Below are 12,399 nucleotides of genomic sequence, written 5' to 3'. Positions count from 1 at the left end.
TAATTTGTGTTATTGTTCGTAGTGTCCATTTTCCTTCTTTTCAGTAACTTGTTGCTGCTTTCATTTGAATTGTCTGAGAGGGGAGAAAAAAAAATCTGATAGACTATATTTGTAGAAAATTAAATTATGTGAAATGGACACCTGCACTGGGAGGAAGAAAGCAAGCCTAGAAAGGCCTGTCCTTGCAGGACAGTTACAGCATGAGGTTGTAAATTATAAAGCTTCTGTAAAAAGCACCATTGAATTGTTTTCTCAACTTCACACCTCTTCCCTATTTGTCCATCCATAAGCAAAATTAATTTTAACAATTTTTGAGTGCTGCAGGAGAATAGTTAAAGTAGAAGAAAAACAGTTTACGGAAGAGATGTACTTTTTCTTTTTGGTACAACAGTAGGTCTTGTTATTGTGGATATGTAAATTACAAATTTACTTATGGACAAATGTATTTTGTACTCACATACCGCTGTGGAAAATCTAGTTGGCTGTCATGACAAATAACTGTCATAAATGTGGTGCCATGCCTTTATTACACAACTGGAAAACAGAATTAAGACATTCACAAGTTTGACCTCTGCTAGTACTTCTCAAAAGTGTTACAGCTTTTTACAGTGGTTACATTTTGCCTTTCCTGTTTGATGCTTTTTGTTTTCACAGAATTTTCAGTCTTCTGTTTCTTTTCTTTTTGATTTCTCTCTTTATCCTGTATGACAATAATGAGATTTTACAAAGAAGACAGATAAATTTAGTGTTTGAGTGTGGTGGTTGGTTGGTTTGTTTGTTTGGTTGGTTTTTTTAAAGGTTCTTTTAAATTTTGAAATGCCTAATGAAATGCTGCATTTTATATTTTGGATACTTCAGAAAAGCCTGCATCCTGCTTAAAAATACTGGGGATATAACTTGGCTGGTGAAATCTTCCCATTAGAAAGTACAACATTCTGTCAGAATAAAGTGTAAAATTGAGTTATGCTTAAATTAAATATTTTCACTTCTCAAGAAACAGAAGGTAGTGTTTCAGTGTTGAAACCTGATTTTTTTTTTTTTTGGCAGCAGCAACATTGGAAGCTTACTGTCAGTGCTCCAAGTAGGCTGCACACTGTTTTGAAAGCATGTTGTGTGCCTTGTGGGGATCAAATGAAAAGGAGGGTTGACTGTCCTCTGCTTATCTGTATCTATATATATAAACAAACTACTGTTCCTTTTAGCCTTCCATGCTATGAAAATGTAATGGGCTGAATTGGATATTGGAACTGATTATTTTGTAAGGGAAAACCCAAGAGCAGCTTACGTGATACATGGGTTGTCAATCTGAGGGTTGGGAGAACTTTGGACTTCAAAAGAAGAAAGAAAAAAGAACCTTTAAAGGCCTGTCTGTAACTATAGCCTCCCTCATGAGTTTTGCCTAGGTGTTCACCCCAAAATATGTAGTTATCTTTAATACTTCCCTGTGTTCCCCACCACTGTGGATTTAGTTTTCCGTTTTGTCCTCCGTTCCATTTTGATGATTTTTTTTTTTTGTTAAACCTTCTGGTAACAAATACAGAGTCATACTTTGTTAAACTGTGCGTGCTGTAATATCTGAGGAATATGATAAGTTAATGATATAGAGCAAACAGGAATACACGATTAATATTGCACTGCTTACTTCTCATAAGCTATTACAAGAATAGAATTTCATGAATAGCTGTTTCACAGGGAATTATTTCATAATTTCCATTTAAACCGATTGCAAGTGAAATATTTCCTAAGTAAACAAATCTCTGTAGTCTTGCCACTAAGTGTATGAAATGTTTAAACTCGTTTTTTGCTTCCAAAAATAAGCCCTTTAGAGTTAGCAGCTCATGGTATAGCTGTTGCTTACTGGGGAAAACTCTGATTTGTGTAACTTTTTTTTTTCTTCAGAACTTTTATTTTCACACAACAAAATCTTGTATACTTAAGCAAATGCCCCCAAACAGAACTTATAACTTAGCAAAGACAAAGAAAGCAATCTGTATGTTTTGTTGGTAAAGTTGACTGTGAAGTTGCGTGTACAGTGTTCCATGAGGGAGTGGGAAGGGCAGATAATGCTGATGCTCTGCACTTCACCGAAGTCCAGACTGGTACTGTGCCACTACTGCCACTGGAAATGTGGATCTTTTTCTTCTCTCTTTCTGTTGAAAAGAACACTGAAAATGCCTGTATGCCATGAAAATAACTTGAGTAGTGAGCACCCAGGAGTATAGCTGGCAGGGTGGCTGTTTCCCCCCCCCCCCCCGCTGTGTTTAAAAATGGCCATGCTCTCCTCCCCGTGTTGTGAAAGTTTCCCATATTTGAAAACTGAAGATTTGCATTGGCTACGGTTTTATTGTTGTTGGGAGCTGGCATATCATAACAACCTGTGTTGAGCAATATAATGATTGGGTAGTCCTGTGTCAGCTGAAGTGAATCCCAGCAACTGTGTTCAGTTACAGTAACTCTTGGGTAGAATAGTCCGGTGTAATCTAAATGCTTGGTTTGTTAAGGTAACACTTTCCATAGTAATATCATATTTTCCTTGCAGGACAGTTCCAAATCTGATTATGTGGTTTCTTGATGGAGCTTCAGATGCGAGGACGCTTCTTACTAGGCTTTTTTTTTTCCTAAACTGAAAGAAAGGCTTAATCCAAAGAAGATAAGAATTTAGAAATACAGTGTAAAGGTTAGACTTGGAAACACTCTTAAACTTTGCACTGTCTGGGAGAGCTAACTTCTCCCTAGCGCCCTTTTTTTTTTTTTTTTTCCTCAAATACTAGGAGTTCAGGAATAGCTTCAGGACAGTTATACATGAGCTTATTTCAGGGCTTTAGATATCATATAACTTCTACTGTTGTTTACTATCCAATAAATACTGTTATTTCAGAACTTAGATGCTCCGTCACAAAAGTGATTCCATTGTCAGGTGACCTGAATCAGTGATATATTAGGAAAGCAAACTTCTACCAAGCATGACAAGTCAAATAGTGATGAGTGGGAGTGGGGGGAAAAAAAGGCTGCATTAGAGAATTAAAGCAGGTGGAAAATAGGAAAACTAATCTGCTTTAAAAACAAAAAAACCCACCAACCTACTAGAGAGAAAATGAGAGTGTTTTAGCAATGCCTGACAGGTTTAGCAGGCAAACTACTTTTGAAAGAAGATAAAACGCAAATATTCTTGTACTGGGTGAATCAGTAAACAGAAGTAGCTTAGATAGTATTTTGGTGAATTTTGGCTTAATGCATCTGTTTTTTATCTCTATGTTTTCATGGTGTTGGAGTCAGAATATACTGGTAACTGAAAATGAAAGCTTAAATAATTTTTAGGTGTTACAATAGTTATGACTCTTAATCACTTGCTGAGGAAAAATCTGTTCTTTATCACTGAAGTCACATGAAAAATTGTTCCCTTTTTTGGCCTATGAGACTACTAAAGCAGGATTTTTAAGATGTGCATATTAAGGTTTGGGTACTTTAAATGCTCATAAGCATGTATTTATGTATTAACATGTATGAAATATTGAGTATTGTTCTAATTCTTTTTAAGACTAAGATTGGGTAATGCATGTTTAACGATTTGCTTATGTTTTAGTATCAGTAGGTTCCTGTTGGCTATGACTTTTGTGTGTACAACTTGTTTTTTCTTCTTCCAGATTTGAAGAACAGAAGCATGCTTTCCACTGAGACTTACACTACCATTTGTGATACAGAATGTCTCTAAGTGAGAAGAATAGTGTGGTTTTTGCATATGAATCTTCAGTACACAGTACCAATGTACTTCTCAGTCTTGACGATCAGAGGAAGCAAGATATTCTTTGTGATGTTACTATTTTAGTAGAAGATCAGCGGTTTCGGGCTCACAAAGCTGTGCTTGCAGCTTGCAGCAGTTACTTCCTTGCAAGAATTGTGGGCCAGGTGGATGCTGATCTTATCATCACTTTACCGGAAGAGGTGAGTGTCACTCCCTTCTGTATTTTACCTGCCAGTGCTTCTAATCTGTTTTGTTCAATTCTGTTTTACAATAGGCTGGTGCTTAACTGAGAAGTTAAGGTAAGGGTTTTAAGAACTGACCGGAAAGAATTTCTAAGTTGTAAAGCTGCCATTGGTTGAGGTGAAGGCTAGACATATCAGAGTGTATATTATAGACTGAAGGTGAGTGAATGCTGTCTTGGGAAATGTATAGGGGAGATCCTTTCAATTAAGTATATATTACTTTTAAAATTGTGTACCTATTTCAAAGCATGTAAGTTTGTCAAAAAACAGGCCTAAAATGGTAAACAGGTATTGCAGAACTAGCCCTCCTATATGAAAAGAGAATACTTTTGGAGTAATAAACAAATTAAAGCTTAAAATTATGATACCTTTAAATCACTATCATTAAGATTTGGTTTTGTATGTTTGAGTAATACAACTGTGCTTACATTCCTTGCTTGCTGCTTACTGTTGTTAACAATTTTCTTCTGCTCAGTTCCCCATCCTTTTTACACACTGATCATTAGCAGCCTGATTTTCTTTTCTACTGTGTTTTATTACTTTTAAAACTGAGAAAATGTATTGCAATTGCTTGCTTTCTTTTTTTACCCCTAAAATACATATTCTTAAATTATATTGAATTTCAAGGCATTCAGTGGGAATAAGAGAGAACCTGATATCTGTAGGAAAGAAAATTGATTATTATGTATCTGGAGCATCCAAGACATTTAAAGATTCCAGTTGGTATTTAGTTCAGTTATAAGAGGCATGAGACAACCAAGTGACTGGATTTTTATATGCAATGCTGTACTTGTAGATGAAAAGTGAAGAGCCTCAAAGTGCTCTGATTGTGCCCAATGGTAGCAATAATCTGAAGAGTTGGTTCTTAAATAATCAATGGCTTTTGGGGAGGTAATTTATGGTAATTAGCTTTGGGGCTGAGAAATAACATGCAAATTGTTGGCAACTCAATTAGAATCATTAAAGTTGGAGGAAAGGTGCGCATAAATGAGTATTTATGGTGACATTGGAGATTACATTATAAACTTGCTCATGTACAAGACTGAGTTGAGTGTTAATGCAGAAATGATGTATTGAGAAAGGTAGCTACTGTACTCAGGTACAGGCTCACTGGCTTTGTAACATACTGAGATAAGCACAAGGATTCTCTGTTAACAGAATCTTTCTGACTTTATAGAAAACAAAACTAAAAGGGGTCAAGTGGTCTCTTTAAAGAGCTTCAGTGGTCTTTGCTATTCTCTGTTGCGTAATGAATTTCTTAAAAATAATGTTACAGCATAATACCACTGTCACTTTTACTCAACCTTCTTACTGTGTCTGTGTGTTCGTTTCTTATTATACTTTTTTTCCTAGTGGCTTGGTATGTTGATAGCCTGAATGTGTCTCAGATTAAACAAAAAGTAACGGTGGGAGCTGATGTGGAAGGGAAGTAGGATGCTGGGGTACACAAAGGCATGACTTGGAGTAAAAGAGGGAAATTAGTGGCATGTAAAACTTCTGATGTTTATGAGAGAATTTTGCTTTGGGATAATGTTAAAAATAGGATATTGAAAGAATAAGAAATGTACATCAAAGTTGGAGAGGGGGAAAAATAATTGCTGGTGCAAAGCAAGTGTTCAATGAACACTTGAAATAAACCTGAGTTAGAAGGAACCAGAGTTTGTAAAGAAAATGGAGGAATATAATAATCCTGATATTTACTAGATTGTAGACTTAAGAGGACTCTTACTGTGATTTAGTATTACTGATGCAAGAACTGAACCTACTGAAGCAACAAGCAAAAATACTAACAGTGAATCTCATCTTTTAACCATTTGATCTGATCACTTACTTGGTAAAAGCATTTTAAGACTCACCAACTTGCGCTTCTCTTCTGGAAACTGCTAAATATTTTGAAATGCATCAGTTTATGAAGCTGCATATTTAAGAGAGTGGCAAACACTGATCACATTGTTTGACGTGATTTTTTTTTTTTCATTAACCTTTTTAATCATCCAAAGTATTTGAAGTTTAAAATGAAAGACACCAGTCCGCAATCTGAGATACCAAAATACTTTTGGAATTAAACTACTTCATATATATTATATTGTAGAGACTAACTACTGACATCTTGGTGTAGGTTCTGTGTTGTTTTTCCACCAATGTTTGTACTCAATGAGGTAGACTTCCAGCACAAATACAAATTGAATAAATGGCCACTGCAAGAGTTGCTTTTCTACGTCAGTCAGACTAAGACTCTTTCTAGGGTTCTGTCTTCTTTGATGATAGCCAGCTAGAAATGTGTAAGAGAAAGCAAAATGAGTACAGAGTGGGGTTTTTTTTTCCCCTCTTGATCCTTCCAGTTTTTAGCAATAGGTGTTTCTACCTTATATAGAAAGAATATACAGTTTTGAAATACCATTGTATTTGTTTCGTTGAATTTCATGTATGAATGTCACTCATTTGTAAACCTGCTTTAATGGTTTATTGACTATGCTAAGTTCGAAGGCTTCTTGGCAGCTTATGGATAAACTGTCTTTTACACTGCACTTCCCCACATTATTAAGGATGAATAAATACTGTGATGTAATCAGTAGTCTTCTCTCCAGAGCATATTTCAAATGCCATTTTAAGAATTGTTTAGAGAGATCATAAGAGTTTACAGGCAGTTTTGCTGAAGTGTCTCTGTGCAGAACTCTTCAACTTCTTTTCATGTATTATGTATTCTCTAAAAAAAAAACCCAAAACCCACCAAAGAACCACTAAAAAAAACATACAGTCAATGAATTCCTTAATTAAATTGCATGTATAGTTAATTTTTTTGCTGGTAGAAGAATTCAGTATAGTTAATGCATTAATATAGCACTTTATTCAGCATAAAGTCCTGTTCATTTCAATAAAGGAGGGGAGCAGAATGTGGGCTTGAGTTTGAGTAGTTATAATGGACATATGAAAGGCTAAAGGAAGTGTCATGTCATTTGTAATATGCTGATCTGTTTACAGCTTTCTGTCTGATTCCTTAGTAATTTTTTCATGTGTAGATGATGATCATGTTCAGTTTGTAACAATACAGTTTTTGTTTATCTCTGGATTCCCTGTTAGGCAACTGTTCTGTGGTAAAAACTGAGATGATAATGATGGAAGTGTTCAATTAAAACTATGTACTCCAAAGAGGCTTTAAACTGACAATAATTGGTTTTGGTGTACAGTTTTTGGCTACAATTCTTTTCATCTGTGGGAGGAGGAAAGGAGTAGTAAATAATAGATAATACATAGCAGTGGAAAGTAGTAATAAATAATCATGTGTGGTCAAATTCCATTTTTTCAAACTTTTTTTGATATCAGCGATGCATAACACTGAGCAAATAAGACTAATTGTTCTTTAAAGGAACAATTAAATACCAGCAGCATTTTGATCTTATTCTAGAGTAATTGATGTACAGCTTGGGTTTGAAGGTATCGTTGTAAAGTTGGAATCCAGTTATTGGTTTTCGGGGTACAGCAATATTTTTCACTTGTTAGTACTGTATTGGCAGAACATCTTATTAAGAGATTGATCACAGTGAAGAAGATAATTGCCACAAAATATACAGGATAAAATTGTATCAGAGGATTTGGTTCAGAATGAGTGTGGTCAGGTTTTCTCTGTGGAACAAACCTGCTGCTTTTGTCTTGTATTCTGTCCTGCTGGTGTGGTTTGCTCACAGGTAAATTTGGGTTCTGTGTGTTTCTCTGTTTAAACCTATATTGGCTATGCTAATATTTTTTTTCTTTTCTTTTTTTTTTTTAATAGGTAACACTTAAAGGATTTAGTCCTTTACTTCAGTTTGCATACACAGCTAAACTTATTTTAAATAAAGACAATGTGTCTGAAGTTTGCAAATGTGCTGAGTTTTTGGGTGTACACAACATTGAAGAGTCTTGCTTTCAGTTTCTCAAATTCAAATTTTTGGACTTTAAATTGGATCAGCAGGAATGCCCTAGGAAAAAGTATTGTACACAGCGTTGTCAGAAAACAAACCCTAAAATTGGCAATGTGGATGATGGAGACCTAGAAGTAGATGATGAAGCAGAAGAACTTTTAGAAAAGGAACATATTCAAACTCCTGACACAAAGGTCTGTAAAGATGAAGAAAATGCTAAATCATCGCCTGCTCTCCAAGATAATGCCAATCAAACATGTGATCCTATACATCTAGAAAGGAGTAGTGTTTCCAGCTTATCTTCCCAATGCCCGAAGTATAGGAAATTCCAGAAAGCTTTTGGAAATGACAAAGTTCATACTTCAGAGTCCAATTCCAGTATTAAAGACATTCGGGTGCCACCAATTGCAGTTGCCTTTCTTGAGAAGGAGGTACCTGATAATGATGGCATACAAAAAGCTCAGGAGGGTGTACCTATGCAGCTGGTCTCAAAATGTGAAGAGACTCAGGTAAAAATGGAAGAAGGAGAAGAAGGCATTGAGAAAAAGGAAGAGTCAAAGAGAGATTCTCTGACTCAGAATGCGTCATGTCCTGTGGAGAAAATGGATCTTGCTGCTTTCCCCCAAAACTCTGCTGCACCTCATGGACTCAATTCTGTGTCTTTTTTACATACTTGTGAGCAATATGGTAACTTGAATTTCAGTAGTATGCCAAACAACGCAGTCTTAGCTGAAAAAACTGTATCAGGTACTGGAGTTGGGAATGACAAAATGGAAAGTCAAGATGACACACCTTCAAAGGTCGATTTGTGCACTAGGGAAGCCACTAACATGACATCAGCTGGTGATCGAAGCAGTGTGGAGAGAGAGGTAGCAGAACATCTAGCAAAAGGGTTCTGGAGTGATATTTACAGCACAGAAGCCTGTCAAATACATTTACCACCTGCAGTTCCAAAAGAGTGCTTGGAGCCAGTATATTCGGGGAAAAAATCAGAGTGTCCATGGCTGGGTATCAGGATCAGTGAAAGCCCTGAACCTTGCTCTCAACGAACTTTTACAACATTGAGTTCTGTCAACTGCCCCTTTATAAGCAACCTTAGTACTGAAGGATGCTCTAACAGCTCTGAAATAAGCAGCGGAGATTATGTTCAGGGACAGCAACAAGAACAGTGTCCCTATAATTATGTGATAAGTTTGGGAGAGGATTCGGAAACTGACACTGAGGGAGACAGTGAATCCTGTTCAGCAAGAGAACAAGAATGTGAGGTAAGAATATCTCAAAAACCTAATTTTGAGTCTCTTGGGAGAGGGGTGTGTGTGTGGTTGCTTGTTTTAAAATAACCATTCAAAGGTTTATATGGAAGATCACTGTTAATTCAGGGAGACTTATAAAGCATTTTTTTGGTAGAATATGGAAGTGGTAGATGCTTAGATATTAGATCTCTTCAGATATTTTTCTAGAACAACTTTATCAGAAAAGGTTCGGAGTCTTAAACCGAGGCATGGGGGGAGGAGGGGTTAAGAAATCTTTTTTTTGGTCTACTTCAGTTAAACTTAAGAAAAGTAAACTTCTTGGAAGCTTTGATTTATAGAAACTTAACAGTTTATTTGGGTTTATTCTGAGCTGTGGGGAGAAGGTGGGAGAGGGATGATACTTCAGGTCTACTGTGAAATGAAACTTCAAGTTTTCAAGCTGGCTTCAGCAGCTGTGTGTTTAAGACTGCTTTAATAGTATTGCCATCGCTGAAACTGAGGTTATATTTGTTCCTCCAACTGCTGAAATTACTTGGCACTTCTTTCCTTTATGTCATTGATTTGGTAGTATTTTAGGCAGATGTCATACATAAGTAGTCTAATCCCAAAAGATTTTACTATATATGTAGAATGACTTCTGTCACAGTTCTTAGAATTGTAGAATTGCAATAGCTGATGGATCATGTAATGTCATGAAAATTCAGGGTATTTTAAAGTACTAGGTTTTTTCTTTTAAAGATGCAGGGCCGCTACTGAGACTTAAAATAAGTGGAAGATACCATCAATATAGAAAGTTGGTAGGCCAAACAGAAGGCCAGAATTGGTTAAATACATTCCTCACCTTTACATTACAAAGTAGATGGCATCATTGCTCAGGGCAATACTCTGTCTTTTTTTTTTTTTTCTGATTTGTCAGAAGCAGTAGTCAAACACAGAAAGGGTTAAATGAAATTCAGATCTTTGACCACAGCAAGGTAACATTCTGCTGCTTAATATACTCAAATGTAAGGGTTAAAATAAAGTGTCTTCAGTTGGATACTTCATAAAATATGGCAATTATTTTGTAAAGGTAAAGATGTTTTTCAGTATTAATCAGGACTTTGTGATCTATGTATGTTTCAAAAGCTCCTGCTTCTGTAGCTCAGGTGTACAGATAGTAGCAAAAGCCTGGTTCTCTCTCTTCTCCAGCATTAAGAATTAAAAGACAAATATTGTAACTTCGATATTTTAAGTAAATGCCTGTTTCAGATGAACCTTTCCTGCAGAAAACTATAGGTACAAAAATGTATGCAGGATACAGTCTTAATAGCAGTTTAGGGGAACCTTTAGACTGTATTAATGATTCTGGACGCTGGTTTTGTGCATCACCTAACCATAATTTACTTTCCTAGACTGTACCACCTAATTGTTTGCTGCACACATAGATGGATTTCATCCTACTCTGAATATGCTTTTGAGGATCTAGTGTAAATGTGCAAAGTACTCAGTTATCTCACCTGTGCTTGAACTCATCTAGTTGAAACCCCTGGGTTTTATCCACCTCACCTGATGGTTACATTGCTCTTGTCTCTGAGATTTAGGAAGAAAGATGTGTTGTGTGGTAAAGAATGCTTAAAATGAAAACTTGAATTGGCCTGGTGGTGTTTGTGTGTATCAGTTTCACTTTTGATTTACAACTGTATCTTACATTCTAGGTAAAACTGCCATTTAATGCACAAAGGATTATCTCACTTTCCAGAAATGACTTCCAGTCATTTCTGAAAATGCATAAATTGACTCCTGAACAATTGGACTGTATTCATGATATCCGAAGACGAAGTAAAAATAGAATTGCAGCACAGCGATGTCGTAAGAGAAAACTTGACTGCATACAAAATCTTGAATCTGAAATTGAAAAACTGGTATGTATAAATATTGATTACGGTTGACTTGAGTCTTTCTCTAAACGTCTTGACTGGACATCTGGCAGTAGTGTGAGAGTGAGGTGGCTTACTACTTTTTCCACTCAAGCTTAGAAAACTTTTATCAGTCTTAAATGACTTCTTGGTAGCAGTTCTAGATTTTCTGTGCTTTACTCTAAAGTACGCAGAAGGAAAAATGTGTGTACTTGTTTCCATTCAAGTAAAACTGCATCACAGTGTAATTTTTGGTGAATGGTGTTTCTGAAGCCCATCAACATTAAGCTTAATTGTACAGAATGATTCCCAAATGGTCATCCCACTCTTATTTTTCTACCTTTTCCCATTTCTTCCTTTGTGCTTTAGTTCTTCAGCTTGTGGTATTGCTCATGATCAAGTTTACAGTTATGCAATTGTTAGTTGTGTAAGTATTGTTCTTGTAACATATTAACATGGGCTGGTGAACTGTTTCCTGAGTCTTGAATCTTAAAAATGAGACCCTTGCAGGAAGGCGGAAGATACAGCAGAACTCAGGAAGCTGCTTGCCTTTTTAGCAGTTTTATTGAGATTGTAGCTGAGGAATTAATGCATCCAGATTTCTCTCTAACCATCTGTTAATATAATTTCTCCTTCTTAAAAGGCAATAAAAAGATAAGTGTGTAACTTAAGAGAAATGTGGATAATCTGGAGTTCTCCTGGCAAGAAAATAGAGTGGCTTTTTTCTGGTCTTTGTTTCTGACCCTCTCATCTCAGTTTCGTATCTGATCGTACCATGTGCACCAAATAGTTCAGTTGTTTAGGGTCACTGTACTCTTAATTCTTGTTTATGGAGTGTTTTAGACTTTGTGTTTATGTACATGAATTTAGTATCTGCATTGGCTAGGAACATATGCAGTCATGTTGCACCTTTCTCCTTACGACTTCAGAGTGAAAAGGAAAATAAAGTTAGAGCAAAGTGCCATGGGCTTGAAACTTACTTTCCTGAAGTGGTCCATCATCTTTCACTATGTGCACTTCTGCAACAAAGGAGATTAATGGAAGGAAGGTCATCAGTGCCATACAGCCCTGATGAGTTGACAGAGCAAGTCATTCAGTATGCTGAATGAAGAAGATACTCTGGGAGGGAGGGAAATCAGGTGATTGTGTTAATAACAGTTACGACTGAAGAGAGAAGTTGCATTTCTGACAGTTCAGAACTTTCTGCCTTTTTTTTGTTGTCATATTGTCATTTCTGTTTGTTAGGTAACTTTGTCAATATTGTGCAACACTTAGTGGGGGGGGGACGACTTAGAGAATCATCTGCAAGATTAGACCTGTAGTTGAGTAAGTGACTGATAATCATAGTATAATATCCTTTCTTCT

At 36.2% G+C, this 12,399-nt stretch overlaps 2 protein-coding genes across 4 annotated transcripts in view; one reads left to right on the top strand and one right to left on the bottom strand.

Annotated features, from left to right (window-relative positions):
* Positions 1 to 12,399, bottom strand: part of CCT8 (chaperonin containing TCP1 subunit 8) — a 336,809-nt gene that overhangs the window by 95,684 nt on the left and 228,726 nt on the right. The window lies entirely within an intron of this gene.
* Positions 1 to 12,399, top strand: part of BACH1 (BTB domain and CNC homolog 1) — a 31,128-nt gene that overhangs the window by 9,486 nt on the left and 9,243 nt on the right. Inside the window, exons 2-5 of one of the 2 annotated variants that reach the window (XM_069785263.1) lie at positions 3,645 to 3,942; positions 7,757 to 9,151; positions 10,834 to 11,040; positions 11,964 to 12,173. In XM_069785263.1, the coding sequence (XP_069641364.1) occupies positions 3,703 to 3,942; positions 7,757 to 9,151; positions 10,834 to 11,040; positions 11,964 to 12,143 (2,022 nt within the window). In that variant the 5' untranslated portion in view covers positions 3,645 to 3,702 and the 3' untranslated portion in view covers positions 12,144 to 12,173. The remainder of the gene's footprint in view (positions 1 to 3,644; positions 3,943 to 7,756; positions 9,152 to 10,833; positions 11,041 to 11,963; positions 12,174 to 12,399) is intronic. The other variant, XM_069785262.1, reaches the window with a different exon arrangement.

This window comes from Haliaeetus albicilla, chromosome 6 (assembly GCF_947461875.1).
Source record: "Haliaeetus albicilla chromosome 6, bHalAlb1.1, whole genome shotgun sequence".
NCBI classification, from domain to species: Eukaryota; Metazoa; Chordata; class Aves; order Accipitriformes; family Accipitridae; genus Haliaeetus; species Haliaeetus albicilla.
This window is presented reverse-complemented; position numbering and strand designations above follow the sequence as displayed.